We start from the raw sequence: 25546 nt of genomic DNA, 5'->3' as shown, positions 1-25546 counted from the left end.
AGGCGAGTCCCTGGCGCCTTCTATCAGCCCACTGACAATGATTGACAAGCCTTTGCCTATTTGTGCACTTAGACAGAGACTTGTCAGTCACTGTAAGCAGGCGGGGAGAAACTGCTGGGGCCTGCCTGTACAACTAGTCATCTGCATACCTCAACTCCTGACAGCTATTAAGAATGTATTTTTCAGAGTCAAACATCCAATGCTTTGACTTTACAGCCAGTGTCTGATACATGCTGCCCATGGTTGGGCAGCATGTATCACTTGACAGGTTCCCTTTAATACTGGTAAGTGACCATGCAGGGCAACTATCTATTGTTTATACGAAGTTTTTGATAAAGGGACATTATTTTTAAATAGTTTTTAAATACAATTAGTATTATATAAAAAATACTACATTGCAAACAAAGGAATGAAGACAAATTCACTATTAAAGTGATTTGCAAATTTTCATAATAGAGATTATCAGATCTTTTGAAATTTGACTTGTGGCTAATACATTTGCTCGAATATCAATACTGGAAAGCTTGTAATTGCTTGGAAAATACACATGGGAGAGGGGACAGGGTAAAGAAAACCCTGCTGACTATAAGAGCTTACACATTACAGGCAAGAAAGTGGACCCTGCTGATCATAAGAGTTTACATACAAAAGAAAAAGAGAGGACCCTGCTGATCATGTGAGTTTTCATACTACAGAAGAGAGAAGGTGGACCCTGCTGGCCATAAGAGCTTACACACTACAGTAGAGAGAGAGAGAGAGGGAATACCACTGATCATGAGAGCATACACACTACAGTAGAGACAGACTACCCCGCTGACCATAAGAGCTTGCACAGTATAGGAGAGAAAGTGAGAGGACATTGCTGACCATAAGAGTTTACGCTCTACAGGAGCGAGAGAGAGGACCATGCTGATCATGTGAACTTACACTTTACAGGAGAGACTCAGTGACTTTTCAGATGGAAAATGACTCTACCATACAAACTGCTCCACTGGGAACTACTGATCTGTGATGGTCCAGGCCATTACTGTACAAGGTATAATGATCTGCTAGATGTCATCGCTGCAGGGCATTATGGGGAAGCCTGTGTGGCAACGCAAAATTACATTACTCTGCTCTATGATGCTTTGGCAGCATTGGAAATAGACCGGGGCAATTTTTTTTTTTGCAAGCCGGAAATTGAATTTCAAAATCTTCTAAATCACGTGAAACCATGAATTTCAAGAAATTCAACTCAAACTTGATCCTCTGCAGATTGATCCTCTCATCTCTATTTCCTATTATGTTACACCACAATAGCTGCAGCTCTCGAATCGGTCGCCCGCATCACACATACCAAACCTCGCACAATGAACAGGCAACCTAGGCACACCAGCCTGACCAAAGAACTGAGGCGGGCTTCCAGGGTTGCTGAGGAGATTGAAAAGATCCCACTTCACCGAGCACTTCATTGCATTCAAACAGTCCCTCAGAACTTTAGTCCACACTAACTGCAGCAAAACAAACCTACTTCTCATCTCTCATGTCCTCCCTGTCTCACAACCCTGAACAACTATGCAACACTTTCAATTCTCTCCTCTGTCCTCCAGCACCTCCTCTCTCTCCTCTCATCCCAGTTGACAACTTTGCCTCATTCTTCAAGGAAGCAGAAGATCGATAGCATCATAAAAAGCTTTGGCCTACAGCCCTCACAGTCCCTCCTCATAACTACTCAGCTCTCCTCTTCCAAAACCAGCTTCTCCACCATTACAGAAGATCAACTTTCCTTTCTACTCTCAAGATCAGATCTCACCACCTGTGCACTCGATCCGATCCCATCCCACCTCATCCTAAACCTCACCTCAGGCTTCATCCCAACTCTAACCCATCTCTTCAACCTTTCACTAATAACCGGTGTTTTCCCCTCTTGCTTCAAAGATGCCTCAATCACACCCATCCTCAAAAAACCCTCCCTTGGCCCATCCTCTGTCTAGCTATCGCCCCATATCACTTCTCCCCTATGCCTCCAAACTACTGGAACAACCTGTGAATCTTGAACTGTCCTCCGACCTCTCCTCCTGCTCTTTCTTTGATTACTTACAATCTGGCTTCCGACCGCATCACTCCACTGAAACTGCCATGGCTAAAGTCACCAATGACCTACTAACCACCAAATCCAAGCAACACTACTCTGTCCTCCTCCTCCTGGATCTGTCCTCTGCCTTCGACACAGTAGACCGTTCCCTCTTACTACAGATGCTCTCATCTCTTGGCATCACAGACTTGTCACTATCTTGGATCTCCTCATATCAAACAGACCGGACATTGAGTCTCTCACTCACACACCACCTCCTCATCTCGCCCCCTATCTGTCAGTGTCACCTTCGGCCTGGGACAGCTCATAGAGTTTCACGGCTTTCAGTATCATCTCTATACTGATGACACACAGATCTACCTCTCTGGACCTGATATCACCTCCTTAGTAACCAAAATCCCTCAATGTCTGTCCGCTATTTCATCCTTCTCTGCTAGATTTCTCTGTGTCCCGATACTTAACTGCACGCATCCTCCGATCTGCACAAGATCTCCTTCTCTATTCCCCTCTTCCCACAATCATATACAAGATTTCTCCCGTGCATCCCTCCTACTCTGGAACTCTCTACCCCAACATATCAAACTCTGCCCTACCGTGAAAACCTTCAAAAGGAACGTGAAGACCTACCTCTTCCAACAAGCCTACAACCTGCAGTAACCCTCTTTTCACCAAACCTTTGCACAACCAGCTCTACCCTCACTTACTGTATCCTCACCCTTCCTTTATAGACTGTGAGCCCTCATGGGCAGGGTCCTCTCTCCTCTTGTACCAGTCGGTGACTTGTAATGATTAAGATTATTGTACTTGTCTTTTATTATGTATACCCCTTTTCACATGTAAAGTGCCATTCAATCAATGGTGCTATAATAATAAATAATAATTTTCCATGCTGGACAAAATTATTTAAAAATATAAATGTTTAGTTACTGTAAGAACATAATTTCAAGAATATACCCCAGATTTCCATAGGTAAAACTATTTTTATATTGGTGGATGGAAATTCTGCAACAGTCGCTCACCTAAAGAGAAAGAGGGGAACAAAATCCGAGCAGATTTCCTCTGTTTTCATGTTCTGGACCACAAATCAAAATCTGTACAATATGGGGCTACTCTCGAATATATTTACTAGAACAACAAAAATACAGGTTCTACTCCCATATTCAGCATCAATAATAGCAGAAGATCTATTTATACCAAAATTTACATTGCAAACTGCTTGTGTAATACATAGATGGATTGAGCTGACAATTGCATCTACTTACGATCTATTGCCCTCTTGTGGTTGCTATTTATAATATGATGATGTTCGAAACAAGTTCCATATAGGAAAGAAAACTATACAGACACAATGTGTAAGTGTATACAAAGCATGTCGATCAGCAATAGGCATCTTGGGGAGGATGCACAGACATGGCTTGTAGGACTGCAGTAGACAAATTTCCAGTAAAACTTGCATACGATGAGTAACGGTTCTTGCAACCCAAAATGCGTAAGTTGATCATGGCCTGTCTGCTATTTTTAGTTTTGGCATTTGTCACCAAGCCTAATTTTTCAAATCTGACTAGTGATGGGTGAGCACTAAAATGCTCGGGTGCTCGATGCTTGGGTCGAGCACATTGGAATACTCGGGTGCTCGACCCGAGTAACGAGCCCAATGTACTGTAAGTCTATTGGAAACGCGAGCATTTTTCAGGCGGCTCCCCCCCGGCGGTCTGCAGAGGGCCTAAAAATTGCCCAAATCGATGGGAACAGTGCTCAAATGACAGCATGGGGAAGACCCCTGGAAGCATTTCTGACTCCCAGGTCACTTCTGTCAACAACGTTGTCAGAGGTATTACGCCACTTTTACGGACTCACAATAAAACATACCAAAACGAAACCAAAATGGATTTTCCTGGGAAATATGTTAAGGAACATCCTGGAATGAATTGTATATAAAGCAAAATAAATAACCAAAAACAAAAATGCTCCTCCACACCTTGGGCTACGTTCACATGTAGCGATTTTGATGCGTTTTTTCATTTTTGCATTGCTTTCAACCGTGACAAATGCATTCATCAGGAAATGTCATTTTAACATTTTACAACCTTATCTGGCCATGTGGTGTGTGAGATATCATCAGACACATTGTGTTTCATTTATGAAGGAGGGACTCTAAAAGCCACAAAGCCTATTTTTATAGGGCCATCAGGCGGCCTTTACTATTCTTAAAGGGCCATCAGTCGGCCCTCACTATTCTTAGAGAGCCATCAGCCGGCTATGTTTTATTGTTTAAATTACTAAAGAGTGGGTCTCCTATACTGTTATTGCGTATGCAGTGAGTGGCAGGGCTGCCCAAAGTTTGGATGCACCCCAATATCCCTTTGAAGAGACATAGAGGAGGGCCTCCTGAAAACAATGTTCCCATTATTAGGAAGTGGGTCTCCCATTGTGTTTGCCTATGCAGTGAATGCAAGGGCTGACAAAAATTGGGAGGCACTCCAATGCCCCTTGGAAGAGACGTGAAGGTCAGAGGGCCTCCTGAAAACAATGTTCCCATTATTAGGAAGTGGGTCTCCCATTGTGTTTGCCTATGCAGTGAATGCAAAGGTTGCCAAAAATTGGGAGGCACTCCAATGCCCCTTGGAAGAGACGTGGAGGTCAGAGGGCCTCCTGAAAACAATGTTCCCATTATTAGGAAGTGGGTCTTCCATTATGTTTGCCTATGCAGTGAATGCAAGGGCTGCCAAAAATTGGGAGGCACTCCAATGCCCCTTGGAAGAGACGTGGAGGAGGGCCTCATAAAAAATGTTCCCATTATTAGGAAGTGGGTCTCCCATTGTGTTCGCCTATGCAGTGAATTCAAGGGCTGCCAAAAATTGGGAGGCACTCCAATGCCCCTTGGAAGAGACGTGGAGGAGGGCCTCATTAAAAAATGTTCCCATTATTAGGAAGTGGGTCTCCCATTGCGCTTGCCTATGCAGTGAATGCGAGGGCTGACAAAAATTGGGAGGTACTCCAATGCCCCTTGGAAGAGACGTGGAGGAGGGCCTCATAAAAAAATGTTCCCATCAGAAAGGAGCGGGCCTCCTATACTTGTAATGCCCATGCACTAAGTGTATGGGCTGACAAACATTTACTCCTGGGGGGTATACATGAACATACTGTATAAAAAAAAATTTTTCACGGGCATCATAAACACCCTTTAAAAAAATTATGTGGGTGTTGCATCATGGACCACTGTCACGCTGGTGATATGGTGGTGGAGAAGGGGGAGGACAAGAGCAAATAGCCAAAATCAGGAAGTGTATACCCATGTGTGGGTGTGAAGAGGTGCATGGGAATACACCTCCCAAGAAAAGACACTGGATTTGAGTTTATGTTATCATTTGCAGGTGTTGAGAAGTCTGGCCTAATCCAGCCCGTGTTCATTTTTATAAGAGTCAGCCTGTCAGCATTTTCAGTTGACAGGCGGATGCGCTTATCAGTTATAATTCTACCAGCGCCACTAAAAACCCTCTCTGATAAAACGCTAGCGGCAGGGCAGGCCAGAACCTCCATGGCATAGAGAGACAGTTCATTCCATGTATCCAGCTTGGATACTCAATTATTATAAGGCACAGAGGAATCACAGAGGACATTGGTACGGTCGGCAAGGTACTCCCTCAGCATCTTCCAAAACTTTGTACTCCTTGTGAGAGTACCCCGCGCCTCAGGGCTTGTGCGATGGGAGGGGCTGAGAAAATTCTCCCAGAACTTTGACAGTGTTCCCTTGCCTCTGATGGATTGAAGTTGTGTCTCTCTCGCCTGTACTCCTTGGTTGTCCAATGAAGTGTGCCCTCTGCCGCCAGCATTTTCAGCATTTTAATAGTTCCGCAACAAGGGCCTTCTGGTACAACCCCATTATTGTAGACCTGTCCGCCTCAGGAATAAGAGAAAGAAAGTTCTCCTTGTAGCGTGGGTCTAGAAGTGTCACCAACCAGGAATGACTGTCACCCAAAATTTTGAAAACGCGAGGGTCATGGGAAAGGCAGCATAACATAAACTCAGCCATGCATGCCAGACTACTAACAGGCAGACTTCCGTGTCCTCACCAAGAGGATGACTAACCATGCTCTCCTCCTCCTCCTCTCTGTCCTCTGGCCATCCACGCTGAACAGACGGTATGACAGCTGTGCAGGTAGCACCGTCTATAGTACATGAAACTAGCTCCTGTTCTTCCTCCTCCTCCTCCTCTTCCTCATTGTCACCCAATCCATGTTGGGATGAGATGAGCCTGGGCTTTGTGTAATCACCCAGTATGGTTCCTTGCTCCATCTCATCGTGCTCCGCCTGCAATGCATCCTCTTTGATTGTCAGCAGAGAGCGTTTCAGAAGACAGAGAAGCAGGATGGTGACGCTAATTATGGCATCATCGCCGTTCACCATCTTGGTGGAGTCCTCAAAGTTTTGGAGGATGGTACATATGTCTGACATCCATGTTCACTCCTGAGATCTTATGTGTGGAGTCTGAACTGAATACCGACGGCCTTGTTGATGCTGGTACTCAACAACTGCCCTCTTCTGCTCACAAATCCTTCCCAACATCTGCAATGTAGAGTTGCAAAGCGTGGGGACATCACAGACCAGTCTGTGAGCCGGAAGCAGCAAATGCTGCTGAAACACGACAAGGGAGGCGGAAGCTGTAGGTGACTTTCTAAAATCGGCACACAGGCGGCGTACTTTAACAAGCAGATCCGGCAGCTCCGGGTAAGATTTGAGAAACTGCTGAACCACGAGGTTAAGCACATGGGCCAGGCATGGTACATGTGTGAGTTCGCCTCGCCTCAGAGCCGCCACCAGGTTCCGGCCATTGTCACACACGACCATGCCTGGCTGTAGGTTCAGCGGTGTGAGCCACAGATCTGCCTGCTCTTTCAGAGCTGTCCACAACTCTTCAGCATTGTGCGGTTTGTCACCTAAGCATATTAGCTTCAGCACAGCCTGTTGCCGCATGGCCAAGGCAGTGCTGCAGTGCTTCCAGCTTGTGACTGATGTGGTCATTTTGGAGATGGAGGCTGAAGAGGAGGAGGGGGCTGAGGGGGATGAGGTGCAGGAGCTGTAGACCATAGGGGCAACCCTGATTGACCTAGGGCCCGCAATCCTTGGCGTCGGGAGGACGTGTTCCTTCCCAAGGTCTGACTGGGTCCCGGCTTCCACTATGTTAACCCAGTGTCCCGTCAGCGAGATGTACCTTCCCTGCCCACAAGCACTTGTCCACGTGTCCGTGGTTAGGTGGATTTTCCCGGTAACTGCGTTTTTGAGGGCACGGCTAATGTTTCGGGACACGTGCTTGTGTAATGCGGGGATGGCATACCGGGAGAAATAGTGGTGGCTGGGGACCAAGTACCGAGGGATGGCCGCCGCCATCAGGTTGCGGAATGCTTCCGTCTCCACGAGCCTAAAAGGCAACATTTCGATCGAAGGCAGAAGTGAAATTTGAGAATTTAGTAGTGTGGCCTGTAGGGCGTTGGCTGCGTATTTGCGCTTGCGTTCCAAGGACTGGGGTATTGACAACTGAACGCTGGGACAAGGACGTGGACGTTCTTCCTGATGCTGCAACTTGAGAGTGTGCAACGACAGGTGCAGGGCAGGAGGCATCTTCGCATGCACCATGGACAGGGGATTGGCTTGCATGCACAACAGCAGAAGAAGCAATGGTGCCACCCGCAGACACTGTTCCTGGACCCTGTGGTTGGGCCCACAAAGTCGGGTGCTTTGCTGCCATGTGCCTGATCATGCTGGTGGTGGTCAGGCTGGTCGTTTTGCCACCCCTGCTGATGCTGGCCTGGCAGGTGGTGCAAAAGGCCTTTTTGGGCTTATCGGCAGAGTCTTTAAAAAACAACCAGAATCGGGAAGACCTGACAGTTGTACTGGCAACTTCCTTTGTGTTTGTGTTACGGGGAGCGGTTGCCTGCATTCTGTCTGTGGCCACAACACTGCTTCTTCCTGCCTGTTGGGGTGCTCTGCCTCCCTCCCCCTGTGTGCTGCTGTCCTCGCTCTGCATGTCCTCCTGCCAGGTTGGGTCAGTTACTATATCATCCACCACCTCGTCTTCCACTTCCGCACCCTGGTTCTCCTCCTGACTTTCTGGCAATTGTGTCTCATCATCGTCCACCTCTTGTGACTCTTTCCTACCATCGCCTTTGTGTGACTGTGGCTGCTCAAATATTTGGGCATCACTACATGCGATCTCCTCTTGCCCCGCTTCAAGTGGACCGTGCGAGAGGCCCGAATCTATAAATCGAAAAGTGAACAGCTCTTCGGAGTGTCCAAGTGTGGGATCAGTTGTCTCCGGGCACTCGGCATGGTGGGAGGACAGAGGATCAGGGTGAGGAATATGCGGTCCAGACTCACGGCTACTGAGACTTGACCGTGTGGAAGACAGGGTGGTGGTGGTGGTGGCTAAGTAACTGGAAGCATTATCCGCTATCCAACCAACAACCTTTTGACACTGCTTTGGGTTCAACAGTGATGTATTGCAGTCCCGTAGGAATTGGGACAGGAAGGTCGGGCGAGAGGATGTGGGTGTTTGTTGTGGCACAATTTCAGCTTGCCCAGGGCCTTGTGCTCGGCCTCTGCATGCACCATCACGTCCAGTTCCCCGTCCCTTGCTACATGCCTTGCCCATTTTAAATGGAGGACAATATTTTCCACGCTCACTACAAATGACTGAATTTGGAGCGAACTTATATGTGACGGAGAAAACACAGTTTTAAATACCTGGCCTGTAGGTAACTATTTGGAACAGCAAACTGGTGTCAATTGCTTCACTGACACACTGAAACAAATTTTTAATGGAGGCCAGAAATGGCAGTAATTTCTGAAAACGTATATGTGATCCGTGTGACGGAGAAAAGACCTTTTTAAATACCTGGCCTGTAGGTAACAATTTGGAACAGCAAACTGGTGTCAATTGCTTCACTGACACACTGAAACAAATTTTGAATGGAGGCCAGCAATGTCAGTTTTTTTTTAAAACGTATATGTGATCCTTGTGACGGAGAAAACACAGTTTTAAATAGCTGGATTTTTAGCGCTGTAGTATGGAAAGGACCTGGCTGTATTCTGCAGTGCCAACAAGCAAATGGCGCAGAACAACGGTGTTCTCTGGATTGCTTTTTAAGCAAATAATGAGGATTAAGATCCAAAAAAAGCATTCCTGGCCCCTGAGACCTGGGCCTTTGTATAAAAATATCTAACAGCAGCAGAAGGCAGAATTGGAATGGAGCCTCTTGTGCTATATGCACTGCAGTCTGCTATATACCCTGCCTGCCTATATACACTGCTTGCCTGATATCTCTGCAGATGGATTAGTCCTCAGAAGGACTGTTTGTTAAGATGGATATGTGTAATGTACCGTTTTTCTCCCTACACTACCTAATACACAAGCAAATCTCTCCCTAGCTCAGCAGCACCTCTCGCTACTCTGCCTGATTCCGGAGTGACTGTGACGAGCACAGTGGCGCCAGGTCTGATATAGACCTGATGACGCTGTGCAGCCAGCCAATCACTTTAATGTCACAACCACCATGGCTGCGGCATTACATTGAGTGGCAGGAAATCCCTGCATGTTGATTGCCTCTCAAACATGCAGGGAGGGGACCCGAGCATCTCACAAGTACTCGGCGAGCTCAGAGCATCTCGAGTACTGAGATGCTCGGGCGAGTACCGAGTACTTGCGAGTATGCTTGCTTATCACTAAATCTGACATGTCACCACTGTATGTTCCAATAACTCTCGAATGCTTCTGTATATCCGAGTGATTCTGAGACTGATTTTTCGCAACGCATTGTACTTTATGTTCATGGTCAATTTAGGTTGATATGTTTCGCATTTACAGTTGTGCTCACAAGTTTACATACCCCGGCAGAATTTTTCCTTTCTTGGCCTTGTTTCAGAGAATATGAATGATAACAAAAAAACTTTTTCTCCACCGATGGTTATTGGTTGGGTGAAGCCATTTATTGTCAAACTACTGTGTTTTCTCTTTTTAAATCTTAATGACAAACAAAAACATCCAAATGACCCTGATCAATATTTCACATTCCCTGGTGATTTTGGCCTGATAACATGCACAGAATGGACACAAATGAGTTTGAATGCATGCTAAAGGTAACATCCTCACCTGTGACCTGTTTGCTTGTAATCAATGTGTGTGCAAAAAAGCTGAGTGAGTTTCTGGGATCCAGAGAGACTCTTGCATCTTTCATCCAGCCACTGACGTTTCTGGATTGTGAGTCATAGGGAAAGCAAAAGAATTGTCAACGGATCTACGGGAAAAGGTAGTTGAACAGTATAACACAGGAAAGGAATACAAAAAAATATCGAAGGAATTGATAATGCCAGTCAGCAACGTTCAAACTGTGATTAACAAATGGAAAATCAGGGGCTTTGTAAAAACCAAACCATGGTCAGGTAGACCAACAAAAATTTTGCCCACAACTGCCAGGAAAATTGTATGGGATGCAAAGAAAAACCCACAAATAACATCAGCTGAAATTCAGGACTCTCTAAAAACTAGCAGTGTGGCTGTTTCCAGATGCACAATAAGGAGGCACTTGAAGAAAAATGGGCTGCATGGTCGAGTCGCCAGAAGAAAGCCATTACTGCGCAAATGCCACAAAGTAGCTTGCCTACAATACGCCAAACAGCCCAGAGACAAGCCTCAAAACTTCTGGAACAAGGTAATTTAGCTTGATGAGACCAAAATTGAACTTTTTGGCCACAAGCATTTGGAGAGAGGTCAACAAGGCCTATGATGAAAGGAACACCATTCCTACAGGAAAGCACGGAGGTGGATCGCTGATGTTTTGGAGATGTGTGAGCTACAAAGGCACAGGAAACTTTGTAAAAGTTGAAGGAAAGATGAATGCAGCATGTTATCAGCAAATACTGGAGGCAAATTTGCACTCATCAGCCCGGAAGCTGCGCATGGACGTACTTGGATGTTCCAACATGACAACGATCCAAAACACAACGCCAAGTTGACCTGTCATTGACTACAGCAGAACAAAATGAAGGTTCTGGAGTGGTCATCTCAGTCTCCTGACCTCAATATCATTAAGCCACTCTGGGGAGATCTCAAGCATGCAGTTCATGCTAGACAGCCCAGAATTTACAGGAACTGGAGGCTTTTTGCCAAGAAAAATGGGCAGCTTTACCATCTGAGAAAATAAAGCACCTCATCCACAACTACCACAAAAGACTTCAAGCTGTCATTGATGTTAGAGGGTGCAATACACGATATTAAGAACTGGGGTATGTGAACTTTTGATCAGGGTCATTTGGATCTTTTTGGTTGTCATTAAGATTTAAAAAGAGAAAACACAGTAGTTTGACAATAAATGGCTTCACCCAACCAATAACCATGAGCGGAGAAAATGTTTTTTTTTGTTATCATTCATATTCTCTGAAACAAGGCCAAGAAAGGAAAAATTCTGCCGGGGTATGTAAACTTTTGAGCACAACTGTATGTATGAAAATATCTGGAATTTGACAAAATTTTAGATAAATTTGTAATGTTCAAACTTTTAATTTTCATACCCTTAAAACTGATATACCACACACAAAAAAAGTCCATAAATAACATTCCATAGACTGCATCATTTTTCAAACTTACTTTTAACTTGTTAGGATGTTAAAAGGCTTAAAAGGTTTTTTTGGGACCTATTCACTTTTAAAGAGGCTCATACTGTATATGGGTAAAACTCCCAAAAGAGATACCATTTTAAAAACTTCATCTCTCAAAGTATTCAAAACTGCAGACAGGATGTTTTGTTAACCCTTCAAGTGTTTCAAAGGATATAACGCAAAATGTAATGACTAAAAAAAATATATATATTTTTCTACTAAATTGTTGCTTTAATCCCAAATTTTATAATTTTTACAATAGGAGAAAATGGACCTCACAACTTGTAACACAATTTCTCCACTGTAACAGGCAGACTCGGTGGTCAATCTTTGTCAGCTAAGCCAAGCTCCCAGCAGTGATTATGTGGACACGCTCCTGTCCCATTATGACATACAGTACAGACCAAAAGTTTGGACACACCTTCTCATTTAAAGATTTTTCTATATTTTCATGACTATGAAAATTGTACATTCACACTGAAGGCATCAAAACTATGAATTAACACATGTGGAATTATATAGTTAACAAAAAAGTGTGAAACAACTGAAAATATGTCTTATATTCTAGGTTCTTAAAAGTAGCCACCATTTGCTTTGATGACTGCTTTGCACACTCTTGGCATTCTCTTGATGAGCTTCAAGAGGTAGTCACCGGAAATGGTCTTCCAACAATCTTGAAGGAGTTCCCAGAGATGCTTGGCACTTGTTGGCCCTTTTGCCTTCACTCTGCGGTCCAGCTCACCCCAAACCATCTCGATTGGGTTCAGGTCTGGTGACTGTGGAGGCCAGGTCATCTGGTGTAGCACCTCATCACTCTCCTTCTTGGTCAAATAGCCCTTACACAGCCTGGAGGTGTGTTTGGGGTCATTGTCCTGTTGAAAAATAAATGATGGTCCAACTAAACGCAAACCGGATGGAATAGCATGCCGCTGCAAGATGCTGTGGTAGCCATGCTGGTTCAGTATGCCTTCAATTTTGAATAAATCCCCAACAGTGTCACCAGCAAAGCACCCCCACACCATCACACCTCCTCCTCCATGCTTCACGGTGGGAACTAGGCATGTAGAGTCCATCCGTTCACCTTTTCTGCGTCGCACAAAGACACGGTGGTTGGAACCAAAGATCTTAAATTTGGACTCATCAGACCAAAGCACAGATTTCCACTGGTCTAATGTCCATTCCTTGTGTTCTTTAGCCCAAACAAGACTCTTCTGCTTGTTGCCTGTCCTTAGCAGTGGTTTCCTAGCAGCTATTTTACCATGAAGGCCTGCTGCACAAAGTCTCCTCTTAACAGTTGTTGAAGAGATGTGTCTGCTGCTAGAACTCTGTGTGGTATTGACCTGGTCTCTAATCTGAGCTGCTGTTAACCTGCGATTTCTGAGGCTGGTGACTCAGATAAACTTATCCTCAGAAGCAGAGGTGACTCTTGGTCTTCCTTTCCTGGGGCGGTCCTCAAGTGAGCCAATTTCTTTGTAGCGCTTGATGGTTTTTGCAATTGCACTTGGGGACACTTTCAAAGTTTTTCCAATTTTTCACACTGACAGACCTTCATTTCTTAAAGTAATGATGGCCACTCGTTTTTATTTACTTAGCTGCTTTTTTCTTGCCATAATACAAATTCTAACAGTCTATTCAGTAGGACTATCAGCTGTGTATCCACCAGACTCCTGCACAACACAACTGATGGTCCTAACCCCATTTATGAGGCAAGAAATCCCACTTATTAAACCTGACAGGGCACACCTGTGAAGTGAAAACCATTTCTGGTGACTACCTCATGAAGCTCATCAAGAGAATGCCAAGAGTGTGCAAAGCAGTCATCAAAGCAAAAGGTGGCTACTTTGAAGAACCTAGAATATAAGACATATTTTCCGTTGTTTCACACTTTTTTGTTAAGTATATAATTCCACATGTGTTAATTCATAGTTTTGATGCCTTCAGTGTGAATGTACAATTTTCATAGTCATGAAAATACAGAAAAATCTTTAAATGAGAAGGTGTGTCCAAACTTTTGGTCTGTACGGTATAATTATGTCAAACATCAGGGAGGGGTTAAAACAGCTCATGGTGTCAAGTGAAAAGTTTAGTTTGCCTCAAATCGCCTCTGACAGTCTTGGACTGTGAAAACAGATGAGTTTGTGCATGTCATTACTTAAAGCACCACTCCAGCAATTTTTTTTATTTCAATGCTGGAATGAGGCCACTAATCTAAGTTCCCTCACCCTAGTATTATACTCGACAGCCGCCATTTTCATCTGTTTCCGATGGCGCTCTGGTCCTGCGCTACCATCTTGTAACCGCAACTTCTGACTGCCCTGGAAGTCAGAAATGACTGTCACAACCTGCAGAAGATGACCAGAGCGTCGCCGATAAAAGATGAAGATGGTGGTTGGAAAGTATAAGACTAAGGGCAGGGAATTTAGCTTAGTAGCACCACTCCAGCGCGGCATTATAAAAAAAAAAAAAGCTAGAGTGGTGCTAAAATACAAAAGTATAGGTACACTTTAAAGAAGCAATCTGTGAAAAACTATATCCCCTATCTGTTTGTAAAGTACATAATCTAAAAGGCAGGTCAGTTAATTTCCTTACCAGACACTTTGGCCCCGATTCATCAAAGTGTTTACACCTGAAATCTGGCATTAAACACTTTGAAAAGATGGAAAGCTCTTGCGAAAGGTTGGGCAAAATTTTTTAAACTTTTGGCATTTTCACACCAGTCTTGGCCAGCTCTGCCAAAATGAGTGGAGCTGGGGTGGGACAGGGGCAGGAACGGTTGGAGCATAGTGATGCTCGTTCCTCTAATTCATAATGAGCTGTAGAGTACCTTGTGCTCCATCTTTCTCTAGTCCCCAACTGAAGTAAGATTTGTGACGAGGTGCATGGAGGCGCACTCCACTTTTAAGATGTGCCTGATTCATTAGGAGGCATGCACTTCTTAATGAATCTGGCTCTCTAGACTCCAACAATCTCCCTCCATGAACATGAACTTGATGGATGAGGGCCTTTACTACTGATTTATAAGCATTATACCTCATGACCACTCCAATCTTGCTGACACTGTCCATGCAAGCCTATAAGAACCTCAGTTTGAGACATATATGGAGATGAGCTTCTGGTCCACACAGCATACACTGTAGGATTTGGGTACTCTAAGTGGGGGACACACAGTATAATGCCATACTGGAACTGAACTTACATCTACAATAAAGCGTCAGGTATGGGTATTATCAGCACTACCTTTTACATAATGTACTTTACAAAGAGAGGGGGTAATTTTTCCCAGGGTACTTCTTTGACCGATTTGATATGAATGTGCATTAATTTCAATGGATACCTGTAATACTTAATTTTCCATGTGATGGCACAGCGGGGGAGTGGAACATTTGCTGCCACGTTCTCCTTAATTGTACCATTGAACTCTGAGGGTTTAAGCAGCAGGGCAATCTATTATCAACTTATTTTCAAGAAACCTTTCTAACAAATAAAGATTGTCCAAATCAGAACAAAACATTTATGTAACAGTATTTTATTAAAGTAGATTAAAATGAAAAATGGAAAAAAGGAGCATACTGGCATTGAATTCTAAATTTTATTCTGTATATATAAGGTATATAAATTTGAGTATTCTCCGGTGTATCAAATGCCAAGTATAAAATATATCTGAAAAATACCTACCATTTTAATATTGGTTGTGGTGATAACAAGCACAAATCACACATTTTTCAGATTAACACAGAGTTGAAAGACTTGGGATTAATCTTTCTTCCTCTACCACTAACATTAAAGTGTTTTACATTCCTTTGAACTGCTGCATGATGGAAATCAACTGCTGATTGCGTTTTTCAATCATTTGCTGTTCCTCTTTCAACTTTTTCTGTTGTAGAAGAATTTCTTCCTAAGCAGCAATTAAAATACAGTTATGGAGTTGATTATTATTATACATTTGCATCGACAGGTTGTATAGTAGTACTTCGCATTACTTATAGCAAAGCTATATCTGCTACTCAGAAAAACAGAATGTTTTATGCATTGAAATCCAGGTAGGGGAACTGTAAAGATGGTACAAATAGTTCACCAGTCCAGTCAATCCAAAGAGCAGTACATTTATTTTGTACTAAACTGCCCTTGTGTAACCTGGATTTTGGAAGCGACCCAGCAGTAAAACAAGTTATAGAAAACATTTATTCCATTAAAGGGGTTGTCTATTTTTTTCTTCAGGAGCACACAGCTCCTATGCCTCCCAGTGTCCTGCTTGCCAAGGAGTAGAGTGATCTTGAAGATTGACAGTTAAAACCAGCTGCATTATCGCATTGCTGGTCTGGACTGTGCACTCTCTCATGCTACAAGTAAAAGCAGCTTTGCCTTTGCAGCATCGGAGGACTGTTGGGGCACTGAAGCCCAATCCGGTCAGCTGCAGAGCTGCACTTGTAATCCGTGTAGCAAAAAGCTTGCAAGTGTGTGCTCCATGCCTTGGAGACCAGACACCTCTTATAGACTGCACAGGTGGCAACAAGCTATACTTGTTGTAAGTAAACTAAACTTGTTCCAATCCCTCCATTCTTCAGAATGACCAGATTATTAGTGAGGTCAATTGCAAAGTAGCTTGTTTTAACAAGCACTTTGCAATTTTACCTGTTTTAGAAGTTAAGAAAATCCATCTAAGGGAGCAGCCATATAACTCGCGCAAAGATAGCATTGCAATCCTCAGACTGGCCATCGGCTCTTCTGACCTGAGTGTGACAGCATCTTTTTCTAGGTAGCTTTTAACGCTCTGGTCAGGAGAGCCAACGGCCAGTCTGACGATTGTGATGCAATCCTTGAGCGAGTTATACGGCTGTCTGACTGCGCCCTAAAGATGTCAATTCGTCATGTTGTGTAAGAACTGCTTCAGATATAATCACAAGGAAGACCTCTACTTCAGCCAACCAGTAGGCGCATGAAAATAACACACCTTTTAGCGAATATTCTAGGTGTTTTACTGTACGTATGAGTAGACTTTTACTTTGGAGATTAATGCTTGTTTAAAAATATTCCATTATTAAAGGACTTTACTGTAGTAAATACTGTAGTATTTTCTAAAAGGAGATATGGGAAATATAGGTAGTGTTTCATGGTGTTTCCATATGCCTTCTCATGTACTCATGTGTTATGTTCTCTGGTAAATAGTGGCACAGTTTTGTGACTCATGATGCTGCAACAGACTATTTGTTGCTTCAGCAAATATGTGTGTTTTACCCAATAGTTTTACTTATGAAGAGAGATACATTCCTAAATTACCATTTGCGTCCCTCTCATGTAAGTGAAAGGTACCCTAGAAGGAGTCTTCTGATACCGCAACTCAAAGTTACTCAGAAATACACATTTGTGGGGAGATTTGTTTCTACCATTTGGATGACCTCGCCCCAGAGCAAGGTTCTAACAAGCCTCACTAAAATACTGATTTTACTTAACACCAGACACAGCTCTTGGACATATGTAGCTTTGTTTCTGTGGAAAAGGCAGATCCTTTTTTTTTTATAATCTTGGGCAAACCATTAAAAGGGAATCCATCATCTGGATTTCACCCACCAAACTATATATACAGTCATGGGCGAAAGTGTTTGCACCCTTGAAATTTTTCCAGAAAATGAAGTATTTCTCAGAGAAAATTATTTCAATTACACATGTTTTGTTATAAACATGTTTATTTCATCATTTGAAACAACACAAATAAACAGAGAAAAAAAGGCAAATTGGACATTGAACTGTCTGAGGACTTGAGAACCAAAATTGTTGAAAAATATCAACAATCTCAAGGTTACAAGTCCATCTCCAGAGATCTTGATGTTCCTTTGTCCATCGTGCGCAACATAAATCAAGGGTTTTACAACCCATGGCACTGTAACTAATCTCCCTGGACGTAGATGGCAAAGAAAAATTGATGACAGGTTGCAAATAACTGGTTGTGCCACCCTTAGCAGGAACAACTGCAATTAAGTGTTTGTGATAACTGGCAATGAGTCTTTTACAATGTTCTGGAGGAATTTTGGCCCACTCATCTTTGCAAAATTGTTATAATTCAGACACACTGGAGGGTTTCAGAGCATGAACCGCCTTTTAAAGGTCCTGCCACAGCATCTCAATTGGATTAAGGTCAGGACTTTGACTAGGCCATTCCAAAGTCTTAATTTTGTTTTTCTTAAGTAATTCAGAGGCAGACTTGCTGGTGTGTTTTGGATCATTGTCCAGCTGCATAACCCGAGTGCGCTTCAGATTGAGGTCACTAACAGATGGCCGGACATTCTCCTTCAGGATTTTTTGGTAGACAGCAGAATACATGGTTCCATTTACCACAGCAAGTCTTCCAGGTCCTGAAGCAGCAAAACAGCCCCAGACCATCACACTACCACCACCATATTTTACTGTTGGTATGATGTTCCTTTTCTGAAATGCTGTGTTACTTCTACGCCAGATGTAATGGGACATACACCTTACAAAAAGTTCAACTTTTGTTTCACCAGTCCACAGAGTATTCTCACAAAAGTCTTGGTGATCATCAAGATCTTTTCTGGCAAAACTGAGACGAGCCTTTATGTTCTTTTTGCTCAGCAGTGGTTTTCGTCTTGGAACTCTGCCATGCGTGCCATTTTTGCCCAGTCTCTTTCTTACGGTGGAGGCCTGAACACTGACCTTAACAGAGACAAATGAGAGCTGCAGTTCTTTGGATGTTGTTGTGGGGTCTTTTGTGACCTCTTGGATGAGTCATTGCTGCGCTCTTGGGGTAATTTTGGTCGGCCGGCCACTGCTGGGAGGGTTCACCACTGTTCCATGTTTTTGCCATTTGTGGATAATGGCTCTCACTGTGATTCACTGGAGTCCCAAAGCTTTAGAAATGGCTTCATAACCTTTTCCAGACTGACAGATCTCAATTACTTTGTTTCTGATTTGTTCCTGAATTCCTTTTTTGATTGTAGCATGATGTCTAGCATTTGAGGGTCTTTTGGTCTACTTCACTTTGTCAGACAGGTCATATTTAGGTGATTTCTTGATTGAGAACATGTGTGGCAGTAATCTGGCCTATGTGTGGCTTGGGAAATTGATTTCAGATCCCAAACGTGATAAATCACAGTTAATTTATGTTTTAAAGGGAGGGCAATCACTTTTTCACACATGCCCCTGTAGGTTTGGATTTCTTTTTTCCCTTAATAATAAAGACTTTCATTTAAAAACTGTATTTTGTGTTTACTTGTGTTACTTTTGTCTAATATATATATATTTTTTTTAATATCTGAAACATTTAAGTGTGGCAAACATGCAAAAGTATAAGAAATCAGGAAGGGGGCAAACACTTTTTCACACCACTGTATAAGCAAATGAGGCTGTAGATCTGAAGCCTCTGTCACTCAAGCTCTATTTCCCAACTGAAAAATGCAATCATATCAAGTAAAATTTGCCTAATTGCATTAACAACCTAAAGTACCTAAATATAACTAAAAAAAGAAAATTCAATGTTTCTGCATAATCTTACTTGAAAAATAGTAGAGGTCCAGATAAAAAGGTATATGCAGAAAGAAGAATCTGTGTCTGGTAAAATGACCACTTATGTCCCCATCACAATCACAACTTACTCTTAGTTTACAAATGTCTTTCCTTTCTTTGTCATTTTCCTCAGCTCTTGCTTTCAGCCATGCTTCATTTTGCAGTCTGTGTTTTTCCAACATTTCTTGAAGTTCCTGCATACAAAAATGCTGCATGAATAAGAATTTTTTTCCTTATAGGTGTTGCAATTTCAATGTTGATGACACACTCAACAATGGAATTACAACACCAAGAAGGAAAAGTAATGGACATATCAAAATCACGGGATCAATAGACATGTTAATGATAATATTAATAAGAATGGAAACTACATTTTCAAAACATCTAGATTTATTCAGTATTGGGAATGAGTGCCACATGCAGGAATACAGAACTTGGCATACTATCAATGAGGCTATTAGTGGTTGTCTGAAGACTATTCTGCCAAGCTGAGTGTACTTAGGCATGCAAATCATTAAGGTCCGCTGCTGGCAGCTCCCATTGCAATTGCAAACTGATGACATCCCTAATGTTCTTGATGGGAGACAAATTCGGAGATGCTGCAGGCCATGACGGCATGTTTAGGCCATGCAGGCAGCTAACAGTAGCAGGAGCAACATGTGGCTTCATGTGGTCTTGAAAAATGGCTTCTTGGAAACTTTGTAAAAATGGCTGTACCACTGGTTCCACAATTGATCAATTCTGTACTGCAATTGAAACTGGATGTCACATACCAAATCTAAGGCATCAAACAATGTCTTGACAAACCATCGGAAGGCATTTTTATGACAATGGGCTATGAGCCAGACATCCTGGTACAGATGTTCTATTGACCTCGTGCCACCACTCTCAAATGCTATCATGGTGCAGAGCAAGATGGCACCGGAGTCTCTATCCTCTTCAGCATAATGTCCCGCTTTTGTCGTGGATACAATGATAGCCACAGATTGGTCTGGATACCACGTCCTATTGTGTGGGGTGGCATAATGTATGGATTTTGTCGTAGAATAAATTTACATTTTTTTTTCCATTTTTTCATCATTTGCATATCATTAAAGGGAGTCTGCCATTCCAAATGTACACTTCAAATTAACCATATACCCTTGTGAGGATAAAGCAACACAACAATAACAATTTTTTTTAATTAGTCTTTACTTTGGTTAGTTTGAAGTGTACATTTGGGGTGACCGACACCCTTTAATATAACTATTGATCCTGTGATTTCCATTATTTTCTTTTTAATGATGTTCAATTTCGATGTTTAGTGATATATATCCACTCGTCATTCTACAGTATCTGTCTGTCTATCTATATTTTTAGAAGAGTAGAAAAATATTTCAGGTACACTGGATTACATGACGATACTAGGTAATATTATATAATCAGTTTAAACTGGTCAATGGCAATTTTTGTTCTATCGGCAGAAAATAAAATGGAGGATCACAAAGTGAAAAATGGAATTGTGGAACCAATAATTCATACCTGTTGACGTAACTTGTACTGTTTGTTGAATTCTTCTTTTTCATGGAGGAAAGAAGCTTGATCCTGGGCAAATTTTCCTCTTTCACTAAAAGTACATGAAGTTTAAACATTTTATCTAATGTCTATTAAAAAAAAAATACTAGCACAAAGTAAAAGGTGAAGAATAGTTTATTACACAGCAACCAACTGTATTTCAGCTCTCGTTTGTCATAGACTCTTTAGAAAATAACTTCCACAGTGTTATCGTACTGAAAAGGGCTACTGTCATTTGGGAATACCATTGCCATTAAAGGGTTACTGTGTAACAATGGTTAGGTAGGTTGCATGTCTAAAAGTAACAATCATATGTCAGAACCTACTGTTTTCCACCAAAACATTGCCCAGAGCATGACACTGCCTCAGTAGGTGTAGCTTCTTCTTTCCATTGTGCATCCTAGTGTCATTTCTTCCCCAGATAAGAAATGCACAGTACTGTAGTAAACAGGAGTCAGCATGGGTACTGTAGCTATGCCGCCGTATCCATAGTACTGTGTTCTGACACCTGTCTATATTATAGCCAGCATTAACTTTTTGAGCTATTTGTGCTAAACAGCTCTTGTGTAAAATCATACCAATTTAGACTTCCTGGATAGTGCATCAGTAAAACTTGGGTGCAATGTCAGACTGGGGAACATTGGGCCCACCAGAGGACTCTGAGGGCCCAGATTTCATCAATACAAAGCCAATGCATTAACATTATTTATTTTATAGCGTCATTAATTCCACAGCACTTCACAGACAAGATTGGCACTGTCCCCATTGGGGCTCACAATTTAAATTCTCTATCAGTATGTCTTTGGAGTGTGGGAGGAAACTGGAGAACCAGAAGGAAACCCATGCAAACATGGGGAGAACATACAAACTCCTTGCAGATGTTGTCCCTGGTGGGATTTGAACCCAGGACCCCAGCGCTGCAAAGCTACAGTGCTAACCACTGAGCCATCTTGCTGCCCTTGGGTTTTTCGGAACAAGGCTAATTTCGGCATAGTACTAATCGGCAGGCACTGTATCTTACGGTATTCCCATAAGATACACAATGTTAGAATTTGGCTCTATTTTTCTAGTTCAATTGGTCATCACGAGATTGCTCTTGTGATTTGCATGCGTGTGGGCATGTGGCAACGAGCTAATCTTCCTGCTTTTATGAATACTAATGTTAAAACATTGAGAGAAGAAGGGAGAAAAGTTAATTGGTATATGACCACAAGTTTTCAAATCGCATATGAGTGATCATCACGTGATGACTGATCAAACCGGCAAGCAGAGCCAAATCCTAACAGCGAGTATACTACACACTGTTAAGTTTCGACCTGAAGAAAATTAGCCCTGGCTTGGAAAACCCCTTTAATGATTATTGCAAAATGACACATTGTAGAAGTGAATGCGCCGTGTTTGTACACTTTGAGAAAAGAGGCGCTGCCGAACAAAGTATTTATATGGATGAAGAATGGGTTTTATTTAAAACACTGAAAATGAGTTGCGGTGCTGGCTTTGCATCTTCATCAGATTTTGTCAAATACAAATAAGGGAACCCCACAGATTTATATATACCTGCATCTGCATTTTGGAGGGACCAAGGGAAACATCCAGAGAGCACGAGAAATGGGTGTTCATCCAGCAGTTGCTATATCAGAATCAAATAAAAAATTGCAAACTTGACATTTATTAACATAAAGATTAAAAACTGGGAAAAATTTAAATCATGGCAGTAGGCCAGACGTCTGGACTACGCGTTTTGAGAAAAAATGTTCTTAATCATGCAGTATGTCTGAAGGTAGAAAGGAAAAAAATGGGGGAGCGTGGAGTGGAGGTGAGTTGTCACACCCACATGGAAATTGATATGCGTGAAAATAACTAAACCAAGTACATAACCCTGCAAAGGAAAACACATAATAATGCAATATAAATAGGATAATTATTAATCTATATGCATGGGGTCAGATCTAAAATTCAGACCTAGAGTATCCAATACGGTTCACAGGCCAGAAGCAGTTTAAATCAGTCTCCACCTGTCAGTGGTTGGTTAACTCTTTTAATTCACTAAATCCCTAATGAAAAAATAAAAGAAACAAACAATAAAAATGGGGTGAGGTGGGCGTGATAATCCCGACAAGGCCCATTTAATTTTCAATGGTTTGGAATAGCATCGATGATATGCTCACCAATTCTTTTAATTGCGGGTCAATTAAGTGATACTTTAGTGAGCATACAGTATGTTGCAGTTGGCACTATACACTAAATGTGTAGTTTTACAATTGACGATTTTTCCTTTTTACCCCTTCCTCACATTATTGACATTGGCATTCAATCAAATAAAGTTGTAAGTTTAATATTGTTACAAACTTATTGTCACTACAGAATTTAATATTTTCTGAAAATACTAATTATTATTGTTATATACATATTGTTATATACATGTATTTTATAGGGTGTGCTCTCCGGATGTTTCCTTTGATCTCTCCCAAATGCAGATATATTTAAATCCTTCATCCATTCAATGACTCATATTGTACAAACACATTTTATTCACTTCTCCTGGAACTCCTTCATATCCCAACAGCAATGGGCTTTGTGTTTTCACCTACTATGATATCGATTTCATGACTCCTTTTGAGTATCTGCCGTATTCTTCATATGTCTGGCCTGGTTATTCTTACAAAGATACAGTTATATGAAAAAGTTTGGGCACCCCTATTAGTCTTAAGCTTAATGTTTTATAAAAATTGGTGTTTTTGCAACAGCTATTTCAGTTTGATATATGTAATAACTGTTGGACACAGTAATGTTTCTGCCTTGAAATGAGGTTTATTGTACTAACAGAAAATGTGCAATCTGCATTCAAACAAAATTTGACAGGTGCATAAGTATGGGCACCTCACCAGAAAAGTGACATTAATATTTAGTAGATCCTCCTTTTGCAAAAATAACAGCCTCTAGTCGCTTCCTGTAGCTTTTAATGATTTCATGGATCCTGGATGAAGGTATTTTTGACCATTCCTCTTTACAAAACAATTCCAGTTCAGTTAAGTTTGACAGTCGCCGAGCATGGACAGCCCTCTTCAAATGATCCCACAGATGTTCAATGATATTCAGGTCTGGGGACTGGGATGGCCATTCCAGAACATTGTAATTGTTCCTCTGCATGGATGCCTGAGTAGATTTGGAGCGGTGTTTTGGATCATTGTCTTGCTGAAAGATCCATCCCCTGCGTAACTTCAACTTTATCACTGATTCTTGAACATTATAGTCAAGAATCTGCAGATACTGAGTGGAATCCATGCTTCCCTCAACTTTAACAAGATTCCTGGTGCCGGCATTGGCCACACAGCCCCAAAGCATGATGGAACCTCCACCAAATTTTACTGTGGGTAGCAAGTGTTTTTCTTGGAATGCTGTGTTTTTTTGCCGCCATGCATAACGCCTTTTTGTATGACCAAACAACTTAGTCTTGGTTTCATCAGTCCACAGGAGCTTCTTCCAAAAAGAAATTGGCTTCTCCAAATGTGCTTTTGCATACCTCAGCTGACTCTGTTTGTGGCGTGCTTGCAGAAACGGCTTCTTTCGCATCACTCCCCCATACAGTTTCGCCTTCTGCAAAGTGCGTTGTATAGTTGACCGATGCACAGTGACACCATCTGCAGCAAGTTGATGCTGCAGCTCTCTGGAGGTGGTCTGAGGATTGTCCTTGACTGATCTCACCATTCTTCTTCTCTGCCTTTCTGATGTTTTTCTTGGCCTGCCACTTCTGGCCTTAACAAGAACTGTCCCTGTGTTCTTCCATTTCCTTACTATGTTCCTCACAGTGGAAACTGACAGGTTAAATCTCTGAGACAGCTTTTTGTATCCTTCCCCTGAACAACTATGTTGAATAATATTTGTTTTCAGATCATTTGACAGTTGTTTTGAGGAGCCCATGATGCCACTCTTCAGAGGAGATTCAAACAGGAGAACAACTTGCAAGTGGCCACTTTAAGTAGCTTTTCTCATGATTGCATACACCTGGCTATGAAGTTCAAACCTCAATGAGGTTACAAAACCAAGAAAAGTGCTTTAATAAGTCAGTAAAAAGTAGGTAGGAGTATTTAAAACAAGAAAATGATAAGGGTGCCCATACTTATGCACCTGTCAAATTTTGTTTGAATGCAGATATCACATTTTCTGTTAGCACAATAAACCTCATTTCAAGGCAGAAACATTACTGTGTCCAACAGTTATTACATATATCAAACTGAAATAGCTGTTGCAAAAACACCAATTTTTATAAAACATTAAGCTTAAGATTAATAGGGGTGCCCAAACTTTTTCATATAACTGTACAAAGAAAACCATGCAAGCATGACTATGTTTTGCAAAAACCTGCATTAAGTCTACCTTGATGTACGTTTTGGCAAAAAGCATGTGGGAAAATGTGTTAAAGTCTGATGAGACCAAGGTTGAACTTTTTGACTATAATTCCAAAAGGTATGTTTGATGCAAAGCCAACACTGTGCATCAACAAAATAACACCATACCTACAGCGAAGCATGGTGGAGGCAGCCTTTTGCTTTGGGGCTGTTTTTCAAGTGGAGGGAATTCTGAACAATTCCAAATATCATTGAATTTTGCAACAAAACCTTCAGGTCTCTGCTAAAAAGCTGAAGAGGAAGAGGAATTTCACCTTTCAGCATGACAATGACCCTAAGCATACCTCCAAATCACCAACGGAATGGCTTTTCAGGAGTAGATGAAAGTTTTGGAATGGCG

General features: G+C 42.1%; 1 protein-coding gene across 3 annotated transcripts in view; it reads right to left on the bottom strand.

The window, feature by feature from the left end:
- Positions 1-15235: 15235 nt before the first annotated feature.
- Positions 15236-25546, bottom strand: part of LOC141166450 (kelch domain-containing protein 3-like) — a 103294-nt gene continuing 92983 nt past the window's right edge. For all 3 annotated transcript variants that reach the window (XM_073653141.1, XM_073653132.1, XM_073653150.1), the window contains 3 exons: positions 20765-20849; positions 19333-19437; positions 15236-15620 (listed from right to left, as the gene is read on the bottom strand). In XM_073653141.1, coding sequence (XP_073509242.1) covers positions 15516-15620; positions 19333-19437; positions 20765-20849 — 295 coding nt within the window. In that variant the 3' untranslated portion in view covers positions 15236-15515. The remainder of the gene's footprint in view (positions 15621-19332; positions 19438-20764; positions 20850-25546) is intronic.

The sequence above is a fragment of the Phyllobates terribilis genome, unplaced genomic scaffold (assembly GCF_046119375.1).
Source record: "Phyllobates terribilis strain yellow unplaced genomic scaffold, ASM4611937v1 Scaffold_1__5_contigs__length_1240528914, whole genome shotgun sequence".
NCBI lineage: Eukaryota > Metazoa > Chordata > Amphibia > Anura > Dendrobatidae > Phyllobates > Phyllobates terribilis.
The sequence above is the reverse complement of the archived record's forward strand: the minus strand, read 5'-3'. Positions and strand labels throughout refer to the sequence as shown.